The 23,030-nt window shown below is 33.6% G+C and overlaps 3 protein-coding genes across 8 annotated transcripts; 2 read left to right on the forward strand and 1 right to left on the reverse strand.

Moving 5' to 3' along the window:
• Positions 1–886: 886 nt before the first annotated feature.
• Positions 887–13,385, reverse strand: LOC108079886 (myogenesis-regulating glycosidase). Of its 4 annotated transcripts, none has more exons than XM_017174406.3 (7): positions 12,943–13,385; positions 9,094–9,263; positions 4,862–5,030; positions 4,684–4,779; positions 3,845–4,348; positions 1,313–2,654; positions 887–1,249 (listed from the first exon to the last, which is right to left on the reverse strand). In XM_017174406.3, the coding sequence occupies exons 1-7, from the start codon at positions 13,339–13,341 to the stop codon at positions 1,113–1,115; spliced, it is 2,817 nt and encodes a 938-aa protein (XP_017029895.1). In that variant the 5' UTR covers positions 13,342–13,385; the 3' UTR covers positions 887–1,112. The 4 variants fall into 4 exon arrangements, with proteins under 4 accessions (XP_017029895.1, XP_017029896.1, XP_017029897.1 ...); XM_017174407.3 differs by lacking the exon at positions 12,943–13,385 and adding an exon at positions 9,558–9,741; XM_017174408.3 differs by lacking the exon at positions 12,943–13,385 and adding an exon at positions 9,554–9,636.
• Positions 13,386–17,029: 3,644 nt separating this feature from the next.
• Positions 17,030–19,419, forward strand: LOC108079717 (uncharacterized). The gene is made up of 2 exons (XM_017174126.3): positions 17,030–17,425; positions 17,955–19,419. The coding sequence occupies exons 1-2, from the start codon at positions 17,257–17,259 to the stop codon at positions 18,842–18,844; spliced, it is 1,059 nt and encodes a 352-aa protein (XP_017029615.1). The 5' UTR covers positions 17,030–17,256; the 3' UTR covers positions 18,845–19,419.
• Positions 19,420–19,695: 276 nt separating this feature from the next.
• Positions 19,696–22,498, forward strand: Flad1 (Flavin adenine dinucleotide synthetase 1). 3 transcript variants are annotated; one of them, XM_017174426.3, is made up of 3 exons: positions 19,696–19,927; positions 20,308–20,985; positions 22,023–22,498. In XM_017174426.3, the coding sequence occupies exons 1-3, from the start codon at positions 19,910–19,912 to the stop codon at positions 22,323–22,325; spliced, it is 999 nt and encodes a 332-aa protein (XP_017029915.1). In that variant the 5' UTR covers positions 19,696–19,909; the 3' UTR covers positions 22,326–22,498. The 3 variants fall into 3 exon arrangements, with proteins under 3 accessions (XP_017029915.1, XP_017029916.1, XP_017029917.1); XM_017174427.3 differs by having other exon boundaries at positions 19,697–19,937; XM_017174428.3 differs by lacking the exon at positions 19,696–19,927 and adding an exon at positions 20,081–20,233.
• Positions 22,499–23,030: the final 532 nt, after the last annotated feature.

Genomic DNA, 23,030 nt, shown 5'->3' on the forward strand with positions numbered 1-23,030 from the left:
CTTACATTTTTAATAAATTATAGGTAAGTATTTTAGCAAAACTGAGTATGCAGTTTTGTTAAGCTTAGAAAGGGCAACTCAGAACAGCTTTCCGAATTGAATTTCATGCGTTTTTGGCCGAGTTATGAGCTAAATAGCAAAATAGCTAGATGAGCATCACTGGCAGCTAGTGAGATGCCTATAATTTATAAAAAAGCCCCATAACTCGGCCAAATATGCATGAAATTCAATTTTGAAAGCTGTTCTGAGTTGCCCTTTCTAAGCTTAACGAAACTGCATACTAGGTTTTGAGTTTCATGCATTTTTGGCCGAGTTGTGTGTTTCACATTTTTATAGGTAAGGAATTTAGCAAAACTGAGTATGCAGTTTTGTTAAGCTTAGAAATGGCAACTCAGAACAGCTTTCCGAATTGAATTTCATGCGTTTTTGGCCGAGTTATGAGGGTTTTTGTAATTTTTTGCTTATATTTTTAATAAATTATAGGTAAGTATTTTAGCAAAACTGAGTATGCAGTTTTGTTAAGCTTAGAAAGGGCAACTCAGAACAGCTTTCCGAATTGAATTTCATGCATACTTGGCCGAGTTATGAGGGTTTTTGTAATTTTTTGCTTATATTTTTAATAAATTATAGGTAAGTATTTTAGCAAAACTGAGTATGCAGTTTTGTTAAGCTTAGAAAGGGCAACTCAGATCAGCTTTCCGAATTCAATTTCATGCGTTTTTGGCCGAGTTATGAGGGTTTTTGATAAATTATAGGCATCTCACTAGCTGGCAGTGATGCTCATCTGACTATATTGCAATATTGGGACAAAATGGCATCTTACTACATGCCAGTGATGCCCACCTAGCTACTTTCCACTGTTACCCCCAATTTTAAGGCATAAACAAAGGATTTCATATTCTTTCTTTATTTTAATAAATATTTGTTGATCGTACAGAAGTTCTACATATTTTTTATTGAGCAAATTAACTAATCTAACAAAAAAAAAAAAAAAGAAAAAAAAGGCTAATGTCTTAGAAATTACATAATATAGATGGATTAAATGAGGAATGATGGTCTCTCTCTCTCTCGCCCGTTCATATCACATGGGAGAATGGTGGATGCAGTGCCTCCTAGAAGCGGGTATTATCCGGCATTTTACGGAAATAGGCAATCTTATCCTTGGGCACGCGGTAGCCGTGCATCCAGCGGCTGCCTTTGCGCAGGGAGCCATCGATGCCATCCTTCCACACGCCCTGCGGCAGGTAAACTAAAAAAATAAAAGTAAATTAATAATAAAATATTACATAAATACAAAATAAAGACGCCTTACCCTCTCTCTCTTCGCGACCAGCATGCAGGATGGGAGCCACTATGAGCTCCTCGCCCACGGAGAACTCATCGCTGACAATAAGGCAGGCAGGATCGTGGGGGTCCATCATCCACAGGGGACGGACCAGCGGCAGGCCCTCGTTCATCGACGGATTGAGATACTTCTTGAGCAGGGCTATCACCACCGTTTGGCGCACATCCTTCAGCTCCTGGGCCACTCGGGTGACCAAATCATTGCGATACTCCGATGGCAAATGGCTAAACTGCATGGCCGGCATAAAGGTGGCCAGCTGGAGCCAGCGGATGAAGAGCTCCGGATCCGGCAGCGGCGGTTGACCCAGCGAATAGAACGAAACCATTTTGGAGAGCGGCCGCTGCAGCAAATAATCACCGCCAATGACACCAGGCAGCACGAAAGGATATCCAATGACTCCATAATTTAGCACCGCAGCCAGGGTCTCCCTCAATCCCTCCCAGGTGGCATTCGCCGGCGGTGTGCTCAAGAAAGTTGGTGGCTTGGGAACCACACTTGCCGTGGACACGGCCATTAGGCCGGCACCCTCCAAACTCTCGGTGAAGAGCCGGGCATAGGTATCCGGGTTATCCAAAGTCTGACGGCACTGATAGTAATGCGGCAGATTGTAGCCAGTGCCCAGATCCAAGTAGAAACTCTGCACTCCGTACTCATCTCGCAGGCGCTGCAGCTTCTCGAGGAGCCACGGCACTGAGGCATTATTGGTTATGTCCAGGACACCGGCACTGGAGCTGCTCTTGTAGCGCGTCAATGCTGGTATGCTGCGCTCCGAATGCCGCTCGTAAATCAGCAGCTTGCGACGCACTGCATCCTTAAAGTTGGCACTATCCGTGCTGATGAACGGCTGAATGGTGAGCACCACCTTGAAACCGCGTCGATGCAGCACATCGATGGTGTCCTTCATGGTGGGAAACCGGGTCTTGTCCACCGTAAAATCACCAATATTCTCCTGCCAGAATTCGTTGATCAGGATGTGGCCAAGACCCATGGCAATGGCACTCTCCGAGTAATCACAAATGGCTGATTCATTCAGGGATTCGGGGGTCTCGGCGTGCGGTATCCGCCACACTGGCTCCTCGAGCAGCGAATGGAGAACTTTGAACTCCTGCTCCTTGAGGCCGTCCCACAGGCTTTGCTGGGTCATCAGCATGTGCAGGCTGCGCATGTCCTCCGTCGTACAGATGCGGTAGTCTAGCTGCGGCAGGGGGGTGAGGCGGTTCACGAAGGTGAACTCATCGTTGGCCGCTCGCAGGCAGAAGCGATTTTCGGTGCGGTTAACGCCCAGCTGGAGAGGCGTCCGTTCGTTTACCTGTAAGAGGGGGAGAGAGAGAGTGTTTAAATTGGGGCATATAATTTCAGTCAGAAGCTAAAAACTAATGGAAGGAGTCATTTCCGACCCTATAAACCATATATATTCTTGATCAGCACAATCAGGCGGGTAATTTTAGCCATTTTTTGAAAAAAAAAAAAAATTTGGCCATTTTTCGAAATTTTGATAAGGGGTTACATCATTAAAATCTTGAAAAATTGAAAAAATTTTAATTTTTTTAAATTTAAAATTAAGTATGCAGATTTGTTAACAGCATAAAAACTAAGATAAACCCGCTTTCCGAATGAAATTTAATGCATTTTTAGCTTAGTTATGAATTTTTAAAGTTTTGCTTTTTGTCCCAAAAAATAATCAACCAAAAATGTAACCTTTTTTTTCAATTTTTAAAAATTTACAGAGAATAAATTATTAAAAACCTTAAATTTAGTATGCAAGTTTTTAAAAAAACACAAAAATGTTTTTCGTATTAAAATTAAAGTTTTTGACTTAGTTATGGGTTTTTTTAAATTTTAAATTGTTAAAAAATTTAAACAAAAAATAAAGACAAATATTTATTTAAAGAATTCAATTATTTCTGGTCTTATTTGAGGGTATTTTAGTTATAGTTCGTCAAGAAGTCATTTCCGACCCCATAAATCAACAGGCGACGCGATCTAGCATGGCATATAAGAAAAACAATTTTTTTCAAAAAAATCAAAATTTTATAAGGGGTTACATCATTAAAATCTTGAAAAATCAAAAAAATTTTAATTTCTTTAATTTTTAAATTTAATATGCAGACTTGTTAACTTGCTAAAAACTAACTTAATGCAGTTTTCCAAATTGAAATTAATTAATTTTTGGCCAAGTTATGAAAATTTTAAGTTTATAATATTTAAGTATTAGAAATAATAATAAAAAAAATAAATAAAATAAATATCTTTAAACACTGTGTTTGATAGGGCCTTAAAATATTTAAAAAATATATTTATATATTTAATATATATTATAAATATATTGCTTCATGATCAGCATCAATTTATTTATTTATAATTTTATTTGTTTTAATTTTTTTTATTTATTTATAGTTATATTTTTTATAATTTTATTTTATTTTTTATAATTTAATTTGATTTATTTTATAAATTCATTTGATTTATTTATTATTCTACTCCTCTCCCTCCACTCACCTGCATGGCCACTCCAATGGAGTTGATAAAATACCGCTTCACTCCATTCCCAAACTGATGCACCTTGCTGTCCCCGGAGGCATACGGTGCAAAATCAAAATTGGCATAGCTGAGGGACCACTCCTGCCCCTTGGTCACTCCCCCGCCGAACCACAGGCCATTGTCCCGCTTGAGTTCATAGCAATCGGTGGGCAGGAGACCCGGGGTAAGGGCCTGCCACTGGAGTGTGTAGCACCGGAAGACGCCCTTGTCCTCGAAATTCAAATGCAGCCGGGCAATGCCATTCCATTCGATGCACACGCTGCCATCGGAGCGACGCTGCTCCTCCAGGCAATGAAATGGTGCCGTATCGAAGCCCAAAGTGACGCCCAGTTGCCCGGATATCACCTCCTTATCCTCGTGGCTCAGTATCCGGAAGATGCGATCGTGTGAATTGAATTTGATCTTCTGGAAGTAACTACGAGTGAGCACCTGCTGGTGGTAGGCCACATAGGCGTAGCCAATCTGGAAGGTGGAAGAGGGGAGATTTAATAAAATATATATATTTTTTACTATCTTTAAAATAAGAATTCCTCTAGACAAAACTATCTTATCTTTTAAGAAAAATAAACCTAGGTTTAAAATGCCAAAAAAATATTTGTTTGACATGTTTGAAGGCTTTTTTTAAGGGAAAGATGAAGACAGAAAAGTTGAAGACCGAAAAAAATAAAGACATTTGATAAGCAAACTCAAAAAACCAACTCAAGGCCTCCAAACTTAACAAAGAATTATGTCAACTTTAACTATTAATTATAGACCTTATAATCTACTTAATATTATAAAACTTAGCATACACTCACCAGAAAAATGATAATGAAAAACATAATGATAACAAAGATCTTGATCTTATAGTCCTTGGTCTCGCGCTTCTTTTTTCTTATCAGCTGGGGAAAGGCCTGCAAAAGAGAAGAAATATTATTATTATATATTTAAATATTATAAAATATTGAAATATATTTATTTATATATCTTAATCACCTGCATCTTCTCCCTCAGTAAGCTGGCCAAGGAGTTGACACTGGTTATGGATGCCTGATTGGAGGCCAGACTGTGGCTATCAAAGTCGCTGGCCAACATCTCCTTGCTGTTGAGCCGCAGAGCAGGCAGAGGGGCAATTGAGGCGCGTCTTCGACTTCGAAAGCGATCGCTATGGGGAAAATACATAAATATTTAAATTAAAATTTACAAAAATTAAGATTTCATTTGAATAAATAGGAAAATTTATAACAAATTAAATTAATTAAATATAAAAACATTAGAATTAAATTTTAATAAATAGGAAATTATATAAATAATAAAATTAATTAAATATACAAGAATTAAGTTTTAATTTTAGTGAATATATATATTTAATAAAATTAATATTTTTCTATTAATTTATTTTAATTAAAAATATATATTTATTATTATTATTATTTATATTTATTTATTATGATATTTATTTATTAATTTATTTTAAATCACAATAATATATATTTATTGTTATTATTTATATTTTTCTAAATTATAATATTTATTTTTATTTATTTATTTTATATTTATTTGATATATGGGAATATAATAAAAATTATACAAGCTGAGCAGACAAAACATCATTTATGAGCTGGATGATAAGCAGGGTTTTCGGTCTATGTGTGTATATTCATATATATATATACTGCTCTAAAGTCAGCTGATGAAAAAATATAGGAATCACTTAGAAAACAAAATGTATTTACACTTTAAAAATTATGTGAAAGTTGAGACATTTTTTTAAATATTAAAAATATATATTAAATAATAAAACGATTCTTAAACTGTCTTTGTTACAGACTAAAAATATTTAAAAAATATTTTAAAAATACTTTATATATCAAAAATCAAACCAAAAAATATTAAAATATTTTAAATGAATTTTAACCATAAAGACTCCACTAGAAAATCCCCCCGTGAACTTGCATTGCCTTCAGGGCCAGCTTATCGCATCTTATCGAAGCGGAAGACCCCCTTTCAGAGCTTTGTTTACATAACACACTTAGTTATTTTCCCTTCTCTCAAAATGCAAATCACAGAGCCAAAAAATAATATTATTTATAAAAACAAAAAACCTTAAAAAACTCAAATCTCAGCATTGCCACTCTCTATAATTATATGGGACTTGTACTTGCTTGGCCTGATTTATTTGCTAAAGTTGATAAGCCTCGACACGGCTGGTAAACACGCCTATATAGCCGATATATATATACGTATATTTGTGGGTTTATATTGTAACTGAAGTGTTATTATTGGTATCTTGTACGGGTTACACGTTACACGTTGCTGGGGATGTGCTATCACGCCTAATCACGACCATCAACTGAAAGCTGTAGAGGTCCGTTTATGTGGCACTCGCACTTACTCCCAGATTCAGATACAGATGCTCAGATACAGATACAAATACAGCTACGGATACATATAGCCCCAGATCTCCTCCTCCTCCTCCTCCTCCTCCTCCTCCTACGAAAATTAACTTATCAGATTGGAGACCCCGCCGACGTACTGCCTCTGTAATTCCCTTAAGCAGTTAAATTGCTCCGATCGCGTGTGTGTTATGTGTTGTGTGTGTGTTTTTGTCGCTGCTATCTGTATGGTACGGAGTTTTTTTTTTTTTTGAGTAATCTGAGAGATATCAAAGGGGATTAAAATATCTGATGGGTTGATGTCCTGAGAAAAAAATTAATAACAGGGTTTAAGATCTCTGAAATTAGGGAGGTCGTGGTTTAACTTCTCATTAATTTTGCTTTGTAAAATATTTTAATGTGACCTTATTTTCTATTTAATTTTTAAATTTATAAACAAATCAAAAGCCCAATTATTTCCTTTTAAATTGTATTAATACCTGGGTTTTTTTATTTATTTAATTGTTTATTTAAATTCCAACAATCAAGGTTTTAAGCATTTTAATCTGACCATATTATTTATATATAAAAACATATATATGTATTCTTTTTTAAATAAATGTTATTTAATAAAAAATATGAACAAAAACCCCAAAATGTTCTATTAAATTTTTATTTATTCTTAAATTTACTTTAAATTATTTCAAATCCAATCTTTAAATACATTTTGAAATTTTAATATTTAAAACGAAATATACTTATATTTTAAGATAGCTAGTGTGAATCAAGCATAATTGACACGAAACTTAGGCTTTCGCTTATGCGTAGATCACACTTACAACAATTCTGAGAAAAAAAAACATAATTTAAATAAAATGAGCGGCTAAAGAATCTAACTTGAAGTTGCTATGCATTTTTTACAATAATAAAAACAATAAAACAAACTGATAACACAAGGGTTCCTGAAAATAGCTGGTTTTAACCAGCTTTAGGTGCTATCGGAAGCGGTTAGTTTGTTTATAGTTTGAGTAGGTTTTAATTGTTAATTTATAAAATATGTTGTAGTTACTTAGTTATATACATTTAGTATTAATTTATTTTCTATTTTAAATATTAATTTTCCATATTATTATTATTAAATTTAAAAGAATATTTTAAATTAATTATTTGATTTTTTTTAATTTTTTATTTAATTATTCTAATTTTTTAAATTTCTTGCAATATAAAAAATATACAAAATAAATGTTTAACGATAAATATTGTCTATAGCCTTTATAATATATAAATAAATAATTTGTTTTTTAATAATAATATAAAAAAATAATTAAAATTCTTTAATAAGTTTTTTAAATATTTTTTTTTTCTCTAAAATATAAATAATTAATATTTTTAAATATATTTTTACTGAAATTCTTTACTTATTCCAACAATCTTTGTTAAAAACACCTATTTAATTATACAAAAATATATTTAACATTTAAATAAATACCTAAAACCACTATTTAATATTTAAATATTTGTAAAGACAATTAATATATAATTTAATTTGGGTTTTTCTCTATATGGTCAAGTGTTTTGGTCGCTACCCCCACGAGATTGTGTGCCGTAAATTACGTTTATTGAGCCAACACTTTCCCGATTCCATACAAGTTGTGTGCCAGGTGGAGGCGGGGTAGAACAAATAAAAAATTGAATGAAAAATCACAATAAAATTAGCATTGGGCGGCAGTAACTGTAACTGATAAATCCCGGCTGGCGGGGAGGGGCTTATCACGGGGCGTGGAATGTGGCGGGAAAATAACGAATAGCACGTATAGCCCCCCCAGAAAGTAGAAGCGCCGACACATTACAATTAAATTACTGTCAGAGCAGAGCAGAGCGACTTTCAATTAATTAATCTAATTGCTCCGATGAATCAAGAATTCAAGAATTTTTCATTAAACAAGATCCTGTCGGTGAGTGTTTGAACTTTAAGGAATCAAAAGATTGACTTTAATGGGGCTTTTCAGTAAATTAATAATACAAATAATGGGGAAATATTAGTCATTAAAGAATTGTTTGTGAATATTTAATTTTGGGAAATTATATTTAAATTAAATAATAAATTATATTAAATAAAAAAAAAATAGTAAAAGGGAATTATTATTATTAGATTATAGGAAATTATTTTTTAATTATATTATATCGAATATTTAAATTATAGATAAATTATATTAATTAAAAAAATAAATAAATAAATAAAAAATAATTATAATAGTGGGGAATTATTATTATTTGATTTAAGGAAATTATTTAAAATTATTATATTATTATATCTAATATTTATAATAATTTATATAATAATTTTAATAATAATAAATGTATTTAAAATTAAAGAATTATTTTTCAAAAATTTTTGTTTAAGGAAATTATTAAAGGAGAAGTTATTTTTAATATTTTATATTATAATATATATTTTTTTATAAACTAAAATATATTTTTTAAATTTCTTTTAAAATTTTTAAATTATGTTTTATATTGGTTTGCATATTTTATATAATTTATTATCTTTTTTATATATTTAAAAATATTGTATAATTTAATGTTGCCAAAAAGCTTTTAAAATTTTGATAGAGTTTTTAAAGATAAGATTTAAAATTAAAGAATATTTTTAACATTTTTAAAATTATTAATTAATTAAATTAAGGTTGATCTTTAATTTTACATGAAAATATTTGTTTGCTTTTGTAAAATATAAAATAAAAAAATATTTTAAAATACCCATATATCTTAATAATTTATAGATTTCTTTCTATTATACAATTTTTTTGTATTATTACTTTAAATGCTAATTAAATTTTCTAAAAAACTCACCGATGAACTGGTCGCCTGGCATTCCCAAACTCATCGTCGCTGTCATCGTTGGCACTTGCATTGGCATTGGCGAAATTGATGGAACTGCTGGCCTTATCCGGCGTATTCAGCGCCGTGGTTGTGGCCGTTGGCGTCGGTGTGCCCAGGCTGGAGGCCCCATCATCGACTATCTGGGGGAAAAAAAGAATAAGCAACACTTACATTATTATTGTTATTATATATTATACACTATATATACTATAGGGATTTTAGCGCCTTTAGCAAATTGATAAAGCAAACAGCAAACAATTGTAACTGAGCTGCGGACTCTGGTCTGCTTTTGGCACCTGCCAACAAGGTAAAGGTGAGTGCAATTAGCGCAAAAGCGTCACTCGAGCCAAGGTTCCACTTGGCTCTCCATAAACCGCAAATCGGTGTATATATTATATATAATATATAATATCAAACCGTTAAGTAGTACCTGCCTTATCCTTATCCAAATCCTCACTGATATCCACAATTATATCGGTGTCAAAGTCTACATTTTGGGGGGTTTTTTCGGGGGAGGGAAGAGGATCAGCTTTGGGGACACTCGACAGGATAAAGCGACTGCCGTTGGGTGAACTCATTTTTGTTTTTATTTAATTTTTAAAATAATTTTTTTAAAATAATTTTTTATAATTTTATATTTATTTTTTATATTTAAACTTTGGTTTTTAATATCACAGGTTTTTTTTTAAACTAAAAAATAATAAGAGTAAATATAGAAATTATTTGGAAGGGAAAGCTTCAAGCTTAATTATATTAAAGGGGAATTATTTAATTAAAATATTAAAATATTTATTATTATTTTTTATTATTAAAAAAAAACTTTGTTATGTAAAATATAACAGGGTATCAAGAAAATCCACAGATTCACAAATAAATTAACTTTTAAAGTCAATAAATCACTTGTTACACTGTCCTGGTTTTTGCCATAAATATTAAACAATTTTTTTAAAAAAATTATACAGGGTATCAGGGAATAAACACAGAGAGAAAGAGAGAGAGAGCGAGACAGGGACTGACGCTTGACACCACCGCGATCGCACTGTTTAACCGTCGATAATTGCCGGATCGCTATTGCCGGAATATTGTTTTTGAAGCCGCAATTTATGCGTTTTAATCGCAACGCTCTCTCTGTGCCGTCGTCTCTGCCTCAGTCGACGCTGGCAGCAGCAGAGCGAGCACACTCGAAGAAATAAACAAGTAGGAAAGTTGTGGAAATAAAAAGAGATATCAGAACGAAAACAAAGCAAAGAGTCGCTCTCTATCTCTCTTTAGCTGTGGGAATATCATTTTGATTTAGATTCGGATGGAGATTGTGATTGTGATAGAATTACCCGACAGTCGTAAATTAATTGTAGCTGCCCCTTGCTGACCCCCCCCCCCCCCCACTCCCCTTGATTGGTTGGGTTTTCTTTGAGGCTTTACGCGATTTTTTCCCCGCTTAAATTAGGGTTTAATGGTGACTAAAAATATTTATGCATGCAATTTAAATATATAAAAATTTTAATATTTTATATAAACATTTTAAAAATTAAATACAAAATATCTATTTATTTTTAAATAATGTAACACTTTTTTAAATTTGGAAAAATTAGTAAACTATTGTTAAAAATTTTAAAAACTAAGTCAAAATATCATCAAACTAAAAATTTAATAACTCGGTCAAAAATTAATGAATTTTAATTTGGAAAGCAGTTCTGTGTTTGTTTTTAACAAGTTAACAAGTCTGCATATTATATTTAAAAATTTAAGAAATAAAATTTTTTTGATTTTTCAAGATTTTAATGATGTAACCCCTTATAAAATTTTGAATTTTTGGAAAAATTTTTTTTTCTTATATGCCATGCTAGATCGATTGGCTTGTTGATGCTGATCAAGAATATATATGATTTATGGGGTCGGAAATGACTTCTTGACGAACTATAACTAAAATACCCTCAAATATAACCAGAAATAAATGAATTTGAATTTGTTTAATTTTTTGAACAAATTAAAAATATTTAAAAACCCATAACTAAGTCAAAAATATATTAATTTAAAAACATTTCTAGACTATTTTTTATAGGGTTAAATAACTGCAACGATTGAGTTAAGTGCTCTTTCCTTTTAATACAGAAAATATTCATGCATAGCATACTTTTAGGCTGCTGACCATATAAGACCACACTGCGTATGTGTGTTATTTTAGCGCGACAGCTTGGCAAAATCACACATACGCCGCATTGGCCGCCCGCCGTCTTATTTGCAGCTCTATAATTAGCGCAAGTCATACACTTATTTCACTTCATCTTTCTTTTTTTCTTATTTGATTAATTTGCTCACCAGCCGTCACACTGACAATGATGTTTGACTAGTTACAAAATAATAGATAGAATCTCCCACGCGTGGCTGAGATGCGATAATACCTGATGCGAATTGGTGGCCCATGAATAATGTAAATTTATATATGTATATATAGTACATATATACCTGGAATCAATCACTCTATAGCTTAAAAAGATCTTGCTCTCTGAGGCATATTTATTCACAATTGTTAACATATTTTATTTGCAGTCTTGTCAGAAAACCAGTTTTAGGCTTTAAGTGGTTTTTGAACTCAAATTAATTAAGTTATTTAAAATGATAACACAATTTGTTGGCATAAATATGCATAATGTTAAAATGATACAGAAGCTTATAAATTGAATTTAGAGCATTTTAAATGGGAATTTTTAATGAAAATTTATAAGATTATAAATTTTTAAAAATTAAAAAAGAAGCTGTACTTTCTAACTTTTTATTAAAATTTTTATTAAATATAAATTTGTATCATCTACTTCAAGGAATTAAAAGTCATAAATCTGTTCTAAATTCATTATTTTTATCGTTTTATTTTTTACCCATTTAATATTTTTATTAACTCAACAAAATTAATTAAATGTGCTAAAATTATGGGAACCTTTCTGTACCTATAACATCATCATCATGTGATGGCACTGTTTTTGGGGTTTTGTGTCACATGTGAAGTGTTTGCAAGCGTACTATAATTAAGGCTCAATTAACGGTTGAATATATGAATATTTATATATATTTTGGTGATTTTTTTTTGCTGTAAGAGAGAGAGAGCAAGACTAGACGCTACGTTTAAGTACACATTGTATTTTAATTTCGAAACTGGTTTGCTGCAATTATTAAATATATATATGTATATATTTATAGCTCAAAAAAACATTAAGAACACGTGCTGTAGGTGAATGCCCCGACCTTTACCTCAGCCTGTTGCATACAGGAAGTATTTTTGAGATGAACTTAAGCCTATATATCTAAAAAAAATTCCTATTAAATATTTTTAAAAAACTTGTAAAGCTTCTAAAATTATTTATTTCTAATAAACAAAATTATGGTATATTTAATTTCCATAAAAGTGTACCATTAATTCCCTTTAAATTTCCTATTAATTTCATATTAATTCACTATTAATTCTCTATTTTTTTTATATTAATTCCCAATAAAATCCTTATAAATTCAGTATATATTTTTTAGAAGTTCCTTAATGATTTCCCATTAATTCCTTATTAGTTCTTAAATTATTTCTTATTAATTTTCTATTTATTCTGTATAAACTCCCTTCATGTTCCCTAAAAATTTCCCATTAATTCCCCAATAATTTCCTATAAATTCCCCAATAATTCCCTTAAAAATTCCCAATAATTCCTTATAAATTCCCTATTAGTTCCCTATAAATATCTCATTAATTTCCTTTAAATTCCCCAAGAATTCCCTATATATTCCCTTTAAATTGTGTCCAGTTTAACCCCCTTAAAAAAAAAGCAAAGAACTCACAATCTCCTCGTGCAGGGCATCCTGTGGCTGCATCTGATGCCTGAGACGCAGTGCCTCCAAATCCAGGGCATTAATGCCCGATGGCATTGATATGGAATTGCGTCGCAGTCCCGGGGCAAAGGCCTCCGAAGGTGACGGTGTACCTTTGTCCACAGGTGAACTCCTTTCCTCCGGCGTTCGTTCATTGATCATCCGCAGGTGCGGCAACTCCACATTCCTTCGCTCGCTGAGAGAGAGCTTTCTGTCCAGCAGCTGACGCTGCTCGGGTAGCTGCTGTTCCTGCTGGGCTCCTGGCAGTTCATCCTCCGAGTCGGCATCCGCGTAGGTCAGCTCCGGATGCTGGCCATTGAGCGCCTGCGCGGCGGCGCCCGAACTAGAACCGGGATGTGCCGATGACATTCCCTAAACAAATTATCCGCTTAACGGCCGCGAACCTGACGCGATCGCGCTCCACTGGCGAATGAGAAAGGGTTTGAAGCGTCGCCGCGAAACCCAAAATCGAGAAATCGAAATGGAAATCGGCGGTGAAGGGGAGGATGGAGGCAGGAGGGGAGGTTCGATTGCCATCGCTGTTTGCTTTTAATCAGCGCTTATCATCGCGGACCAACGATAATCGCACACCGGGGCGAAAAAAGCGAGTAATTAATATAGGGTTGATCGATCATTTCAGGCTTACATAAAGTGTTGTTTTTATATAGTTAGTATATATAATATTTAGTTTATATATTTTGTTTTTCATGTAAGGTCTGGTTTTTATTTTTATGTATTATTATATATATTTTTTACCTTATATATTTTGTTTTTCTTATTTGTAAATGGGGTTTGATTTTATTTTCTATTTGTAGAGAAGGGGGGAAGTGCTTTTTTTTCGAAATTTAGATTACAAATTCATCTTTAGTTTTTTTTTTAAATGTATATATATTGAGCTACATATTGTGCTTATAAATATATTAATATATAATGTTAATATCATTTTATGATTGATAATCTAAAAAAATGATTTTACTGGAAAAATCACTAAAATGAATACTAGAAAATACATATCTATTTTTTCTAAATTTTTAATTTTTTTTTCTAAAATTTTAAGTGTTGGTTTAAAATTAAGACAGAAATATCAATTGAGATTTCTCTTGTTAAATAGAATAGAATAGCAAATTTATCATTTTTTGTATGCTTTCTTTTTTAATATAAAAAAAAACAAACAGAAAATGGATAATATTTTAATTTCGGCGGAAAATCCATTCAAATTGAAAAAACTATTTGTGTAAATTAAAAATTTATTTTACCCATAACATAACATAACATAAAAAAAAACATTTAAAATACGTTTTCTGTAAATTTATTTAATTTTATTATTTAATTTTATTTTATTATTTTATTTTATTATTCTTTTATTATTTTCTATTTGTTTTATTAATTTATTATTATTTACTTAATTATTTATTTATTTCTTATTTTTTATTCATTTATTTTGGTTTATTTACCCCTTAAATCAATTTAAAACTCTTTTTCAGAGTGTATTTATTTATTTTCAAGCCTTTAGCTCACTGTTATGATTACGCAGATATTTTCTGATATTTTGGATCCGCAAAAATCCCTTTCTTCTGCCGCCGTTTGAACTCTGCGCCAGCCCTGCTCTCAGCCACTCCTATTGATTCAGTTAATTAAATTCGTTTTTTAGCCGCAAACAAAATCCGTTGATCGCATTTGTTTGCCCAGCTAATTAGGCGCAATCTCTGGCTCTCTCCTCTCCCATTCTCGCTCTCAGTCCCAATCTTCCCTACAATTCTCGACCTTGTTTCAGCAATGAGCATACAGTAAATATATATACAAATAAAATTAATCAACTGACAAGAGTCAAGAGCTAAAAACTTGTTCGTCTGCCGATCCGATCGATTCCAGCGACACAACAACAACCGGGAACAAGCAGCAAGCGGTTTTTAATAATTACATATGTTACCTGATAAGGTAAACAGAAAACCCAAACAATTCCACCCACCCACCTTTCCCATGCCCCACAATCTTCCAGTCCCCATCACGGGGCTGAATAATAAAACTAATTCGCAATATTGTTTAACAAATTGCACTCATAAAAACTCTCTCAAAGTGGGCAAATATTTGACGATACGATGGCAATATTTATGATTAACGCAACAGGAATAGGAAGAAGAGGCGGCAAGTGTTTGGTACTGGAATAGCTGGAATAAGTGAACGCTTCCGGCTAAACGTTGGAAAAAAAACAAAATAAATAAAACGAATGGAGGGGGGAGGCCTGGAAAAAGTGAATACTTCCCGGTTGGAGTAGGAAAATACAAAATAAACTATTAATAATATTAATGACTAATAAATAAACTAAACTAAAACTTATGGAAGAATGGCACTAAGTGTTTAAAAGGTTAATAAATCTGCATACTAATTTTATAAAATAGCACCTCCCAAAATTTAATAAATTTGTATATAATATTTCTTAGCTTCATAAACCAGTATCTACTGTACCCGAAACAATCAGACTGAATCACATATAATAAAACGATTTAATGAAACCGGCATAACCATTCAACATTTACGAGCTACTGATAAAAATCCACTACAGTAATGTTAAAAATAAAATCTAATCAGTCAAATCGAAAGGAGATACTCTAGTTTTTGCCTGAATTAATCTAAAAATCTATAAAAATATAAAGATTTTAAATGAATTAAAATCGAAATTTATGTAAATAAATATTTTAAAATTCAATTTTGATCACTGAAATTAGCAATCCAGAAAACGATGTAAAATCGGATTTCGATTGCGAATAAAAACAAATAATAATTTGTAAGCCAGGCACGAATCGTGGCCAAAGTCGATAGCCAAAGTTGGTCAACTCTCTGAACATGATATTATTATAATGCGTCTTGATATGGACAGCAGATACAACCATTATATATATTATTTATATTTATATAAATATATTTAATATATATATAAATAATATTTAAAATAAATATATTTAATATATATATAAATAATATTTATAAATAATATTTTTTAAAAATACTATTTAACCTGAAAACTTTTTAAGACAAATTCAGCCTTATTGCCTATCGAATTTTTCATAATTTCCCAATTTTATTTTTTGAATACTTTTACAATAATTAAATGTTCCCTTAAAAAATATTTAACATTTTTAAAATATTTTATTAACAATGATAAATGCTCTCCAAAAGTATACTATAAAATTTCACATACAAAATGCAGCAAAAAAGCTGTCGTTGCTGAGATACTTTTGTGCTTTTGCCTTTGTAACCTCTCGGCTTTGTCTTTATTTGTCTTTGCTTTGGCTTTGCTTGCTTTCTATCGCATGCAACAAATGCAGCCTGTGACGTCATCGCCGACAAAATGCAAAAGCTTTTGTATTGCAAACACACACACACATATATATGGAAGCACATGTACAATCGCGTTGCAAATGCTGCATTTGAATAGCATAGCTTATACAATTTTTATTGCAATTTTTGCTGCAGCTGTTGTGTTTGCTGTTGATTTTTCTTTTTGCGATACCCTGTATGCGACAATCGGTTGGGTAAACGGGGTGTATAGGGATTTTAAATCAATGGTTTTTTAATAATAATAAAAAAAAAATAATACAAAGTAATAATAAAAATATATATAATAAAAAAAGAATACTAATACAAATATATGTAAAAATAAACTTATTTAAATGAAAAAGGACTTATAATAGAAGGTAACAAGTACAAAAGTACACAAGTCATAGCATACTTTTTCTACATATTTTGTATTATATTATTTATTATTTTATTTATAAAAAATATATTTAAATATCTAAAGAGATTTATATTTAATATAGTTTTCCATTTTCCAAATCATAAATATTTCTAAATCATTTTTTTGTATTTTTTATTATTACAGGGTAACAATTAGTCATCACACCCTGCTCAAAACCCACCGCCACTTGTTGTTGCTGCTGCCTGCAGTACGCTTAGCTGACTGGCGTGCCAGCATAAAGTGTTTGCGCTGCAGCTTTTGTTGCTATTTGCTATTTGCAATTGGCAATTTGCGCGCAGTTGGTTTTTCACGCTCAGTTTTCGTTGCGCGGCCGCTGCGAGCAGTAGTAGTTTATTGCTGTTGCAGTGCATTATCCTACACATTTTTTTTTTTTCATTACCCCCGTTTTGCGACGCCTCTTTTGCCTTGGACTCACGTACCCGTGCCGCTCCTGTGCTGTGATTTACCGTTGCATCAAGACAGATCGCGACAGAAGGGCTTAGTAAGAGAAAAATAAAGAGAGAGAGTGAAGCACTCTCTCGAAAGGCATGTGCTGGGCCGCAATGGCCCGCAAGGACGATCCCGTTTTCAATGTGCGCTTCGTTCAGTTCGTCGAAGGCGAACCTTGCCTGTGGAATTACACACACCCCGGCTACAGCAAGAAGGAGGAGGTTCAGCGTGCCTGGCAGCAGGTGGCCAATGAGATCAAGGACACGGGTAATAATGGGGAAAGCTCTCTACCTTACCGCAGAAACTCTCCCTCCAATCGTTTCCTCTGCTTCCTACACGCTTCCAAATTGCGTGCTCATTTTGTGTTTTGTGTGTGTTTGAGTGTGTGCGTCTATGATGCAAGCTTTTGTGCATTTGTGACTGTAATTTTTTGACGTCTCTTTTTCAACGTTTTTCTTAGTAGCTGTGTGTGTGTGTGTATGTGTCACTGTGTCGCGCAGCCTTTGCTTTTGCATTTTGCATTTGCCGCAGTCAATTAAGTTTTCAGCAATTGCTGCACTTGGCAAATACACTGTAAAGAAAAACATGAGCAAAAACAACTAAGAAAACTGTTTTTAGCCCAGTCTCAAACCAGCAAGGGAGAGATGGATGAACGACTGAAACTTCTTTTTTTAATAACTCCCATGTTTATCAAGGAATTATCTTAAAATTTAAGGAAAACCTTCGTAATTAACTAGTAATAATTAAAATAATCCATTTTTTTAAATCAATATTTTTTTGTTATAAAATTTTCTAGTACGCAACTGCCGCGAACGATGGCGCACTATCCGTAGCAGTTTCCTGCGATCCCTGAAGCTGGCTCGCACACAAACTGGTCGCGGCAAGCGCAAGTACTACCTGTCCAAGTATCTGCAGTTCCTCATACCCTACACCAAGTCCCGATCGTGTCACAAGCAATTGACACCCACCTCCCTGACCACCACTGGCTCGGCTGCTGGGATGGTGCTCCGGAAGCCAGGTAGCAATCCGTTTCCCTTGCCGGCGGACCAGCTGGAGGATAACGAGGAGGAGGAGGAAGAGGAGACCAAAGAAAGCGGGGACGAAATGCCATTGGATGTGCAGGTTTCCGAGGAGGAAGAGGAGGTGGCAGTCAACCAGTCTAGGGAGGAGCATCATCAGCAGCAGCAGCAGCAGGAGGATCAGCAGCATCGTGCCCCTCCCACCGCCTGTTTGCCACTGCGCCTGCAAGCCATCAAAGTGGAGCAGCCCTCGCTGCACCCCCCACCCAATCCCAATGCAAATCCCCAGCTGGACAAGATCGTGGCCCATCAGTCGCTGGTCACTGTGCCTGCTGCTGCTTTGGGCAGCCACATGGACTGGCAGGATCTGACGCATTGGCTTAAGGGCAGCACCACTGCCGTGGGCAATCACCATCATCAGCATCACCATAAGATATCCACGCCAACGCCACCACCACCGCCGCCAGTGACGCCAGCACAGGGAGGACTGCCACCGGGTTCTATGCCCATGGCCATGCCCATGTCTATTCCCTCGCCCGACGCCGACTACTCCTTTCTGATCAGCCTGCATCCGTACCTCAAGGAGATGAGCGGCAAGCAGAATCGGCGCTTTCGCCAGAAGGTCGTGGGTCTCATCGACAATGTCCTGGACAACATTGATGTCTAGGGATTTTAGAGGGAACCAGGAGAGCACAGAGGATAAACGTTTAAAAATTGGCTTATGTGAAAAATTAATACGCTTTAAAGGGAAAAGTTAATTATTATTTAAAATGTTAACTAAAATCAGCAACAAATTGCTTTAAAAAAATAGATATGTGTATATATATTTAAATATATATATATATATATATATTTAAATATGTATATTTTTAAAATAATTTAATTAATATTTATTGGAATGCAAAATTAATTAAAATTTTTTTAAATATGCCATAAAAGAAAATTGCTTGTGAAAATATGCCCAATTTAATTAAGTGTTCCCTCTGCAAAAATAATAAAAAATAAGAAATTAAAAAAAAATAAATAAATAAAAATATTTAATAAAAAAAATTATTAAAAAAAATAATTTAAAAAAAGAAAAACACACCCAGAATAACGCCAACAGTGCCCATTTGTTATATGTATGTATGTATGTCTAGTATGTAAATTTGTATTGTGCTATTTGTTGTTAATTAACAAACAATAAACACAAAATTGTTAAATGTAAAATAAAATTATTAAAAAATTAAGTAGCAAGTTAAATTATTTGAAAATGGTTGTTTTAAGAATTATTTTTCTTTTTAATTTTATAGCTGTTTTTATTTGCTTTAATTTTTAAAATATTTTTTAAATATTAAAAATTTTTATATTTAATATATTTCATTTATTAATTTCCCTCTTATTTTACGTATATTTTAAATTAATATTTAATATATTCCCACGATAAGCTTTTGGCTATTTCTTTTTTCTGTTCAACTCTAGCTTTTTACCCGCTGCCCGCTAGTGCTATCGATAGGCGATAACCGTGCACAGCTGATGACCGATAGCCAAACGGCGAACATTCGAGCATTTGTTTTTGCGGCTATCCCTTTTTCGAAGGAAAAAAACACACAAAACAAAAACAACAAAAGACAGTCACACGGAATTGGAATACTTAATAGCAAAAATGGAATAATTATAATTAAAGCTGGCAGCAGACAACAACAACAACAAACAAGAAGAGTTAAATGTGTCAATAATTGCACATATACATATGCAACTTCGCGGTTGGGTGAGTCGATGTGAGTGGTTGCCATGTGCTCGACGTGCGTGTGCGTGTGAGTGCTTGTTGGGTTTTTGTTTTTGCTTTTGTTTTTTTTTTTTGTTGTTGTTTTTGGCTTATTTCTTTGCTACGAACGTGATGTAATTTCGGCTCGCGCTGATAAGCCGCAAGTCAGTTGAACGGCGACTGCTGTGCCAGTAGCAACGCCAAATTACAAACTTTAATTTTGATTTTTGGTTACATAAAACAAACACACACTAAGACACACACGCACACACACGGTTTCCTGCATTTCTTTTTGGAGATTTATTTTAGGTGAAAGTTCTCCCCCCCAGTTGAGTTTTTTCAGTGATTAATTGTAGACCTTTTTCCCCCAATCTCAACCACAGGTTGTGACGTCTTCGTCGCTGCTTCTGCTGGCCCGGACCCGGCCGCATCGTAACACTCGCCTTTCCACAAGCACAATGAACCAATGCCAACGCCAGCTAACAACAACAACAGCAACACCTGCCTCAGTTGTTGTTCCCACGAAGAAATCGCCACATCTGTTTACTCTCAAAAAGAAGAGCATGTCGAGCAAGTGTCCAGAGGATTCATCGGATAAGAAGGATGAGGAGCATCCCCAGGAGCATCCTAAGGAGCATCCCCAGCATCATTCCAAATCGTTGCCCTTGGAGGTTAGACAACGCATCGAGGAGCGTCAACGACAGGCCTTCGAGTTCTTCTCACAGACCCTGCAAATCTATGGCGTGGAGGAGCTCATCTTTTGCTTTAACGGCGGCAAGGATTGCACTGTTCTCCTGGATCTGTTGATGAGGTATCTCCGCCAGGAGGGCATCTCTAGTGGTGACATTCCCATGCTGTACATCAAGTCCGGTGATTCGTTTGTGGAAATTGATGATTTTGTGGAACGCTGCGTGACCAGCTACCGGGTGAAGTTGGTGGAGTACGAAGGATCGCTGAAGGAGGCGCTCACCCATATGGCGGCGGATATGCCGCGGATCAAGGCGGTGTTTGTGGGCAGCAGGAATACGGATCCATATTGTGAAAATCTGGCGCCCATGCAGGTGAATATGAAGTACTAAAGGGGGACATGGAGAGGTCCAAGTCTGCTTTGAGGTATCGATTGAGGTTTTTTTTTTTATAGAAAATATTGTAAAGGTATCGATAAATATGCGATGTTATTTTATTTAATTTTCTGTTATTTCATACGGTAAATATCTTAAAGAGAATATCTTTTAATTGCTCATTTTTAAACCTCAACGTTATAATATTGATTTGTATGCAGACTTTCGAATCAAATATCGATATGGTATCGATATATATAGGTTTTTTTTTGTTATTTCTAAAAAGTACTTGCATTGTGTAGAAAGTAAACGGTTTTTCTATGATGAAATGAAAATTCAGCTTTTATAAAAATCTGCAGTATGCAAGACGCACTATTCGCATGCATTGCTCTAGAATTCTCAACTGGTTCTAGTCGTAGCTTTGCTAAAAAGGCATATACTGATGAAGAAAGGATGTCTTCCTTTCACTTTCTTTCTTAATTTTAGGTAAGTAATAATATTAAACCCTATTTTTTTATGGATAAAAAATAATTAAATAATAAGTAAACTGAGGTAGGTAGTGTAGGGTAGGTACAATAGGCCCTCCAATCAAAGTCATATCTCTATGAATCAATGTCCAAGCATGAAAGTATAATTTTTTTATATTTTATAATCATCATACTGATATTGCTTTTTGTCAATGTCACGTTGGTATGCCACAGATAACACCTTATTATACGAAAATGGTTTTTATTTTGATTATCTAACCACGCTTAAAAACTTACAAGTATAATTAACCACAATGTGAGCAAAAGTGTAATTATTATTATGATTTTTTAAATTATGAAAGTTGAGTTATATTACGAGGTATATTAGGTGTATTAGTTTTAAGAATTATTGGGGGTAAAATATTAAATTAAATTACTAAATTTAATTAAATAAATCCTTATATTATTTCTTTACTTTAAGTATTTAAATGAGTAGAAATTCCTTCCTATAAACCTTCAATTTCTGAACTTTTTTTTACTATTTCCCTCTCACTCTTTGCCATTTTGCAGCCCACGGACAACGACTGGCCACCGATGATGCGTCTGAATCCGCTCTTGGAGTGGAGCTACCACGACGTCTGGCACTATATTCATCTGAACGATGTACCCTACTGCAGCCTGTACGATAAGGGCTATACCTCCGTGGGCAATCGCTCCAACACGATTCCCAATCCTCATCTGCGACGTGATGATAACTGTGATTGCAACACCGTCGTCAGCGACTGTGATTTGGTTGAAACGGTCGGCTATAGGCCCGCCTGGGAACTGGAGGATCCCACCCTAGAGCGTGCCGGTCGCCTGCCCAGGAAATAGTAGAGTGTCTGTGAAATCTCCTCCAGAAAAAAGAAAAAAAAAAAAAAACACTAATAGAAACCCCCCTGTGCCTGTCGCGTGGCTGTAGCGCAATTGTTTGTATAGCTTAAATTCTAGTTAGTCACAAATTTTGTATATATACGTACTAAATAGAAGGTTTTTTATAAATATAACGATGACTTGATGGAAAAAAGTGCTTAAATTCGTGGGAAACCAAGATGTAATTTCGTTATTCCTCACTCTGTACTTAAGTGCGCTTTAATTTAACTAAATTAACTGATAATTTCATCATTCATATGTAAAATTAACGTATCCCAAATATGAAACTATTGTGGTGTTATCTATCGGAATATAAATTCATTACTGAAATGTGTACAAGTTCGTAAATACTTGTGGTTTTTATTTCATTTTAACACTATTTAATTTGTATTGTATTAACGGTACAATAGCTTTTTTGAAGAGTTTTTTTTATTATTTTTATTCATTTTAAACAAATAAAATATAATTTATAATAAAAATATTGATGGAAAAATAAAATCATGTATTTTATTTATTAAAGGTTTGTTAAAAAGTTATTTTAATAAAATCTTAACCACATTTTTTGAGCTTTAATTAATTATAAATCTAAAAATCCCGCTAAATCTTAATTTTATAAATCTAAAACTCCCGCTAAATCATGATCACTCCCAATTTTCTAGGATAACT

Source organism: Drosophila kikkawai, chromosome X (genome assembly GCF_030179895.1).
Source record: "Drosophila kikkawai strain 14028-0561.14 chromosome X, DkikHiC1v2, whole genome shotgun sequence".
Taxonomy (NCBI): domain Eukaryota; kingdom Metazoa; phylum Arthropoda; class Insecta; order Diptera; family Drosophilidae; genus Drosophila; species Drosophila kikkawai.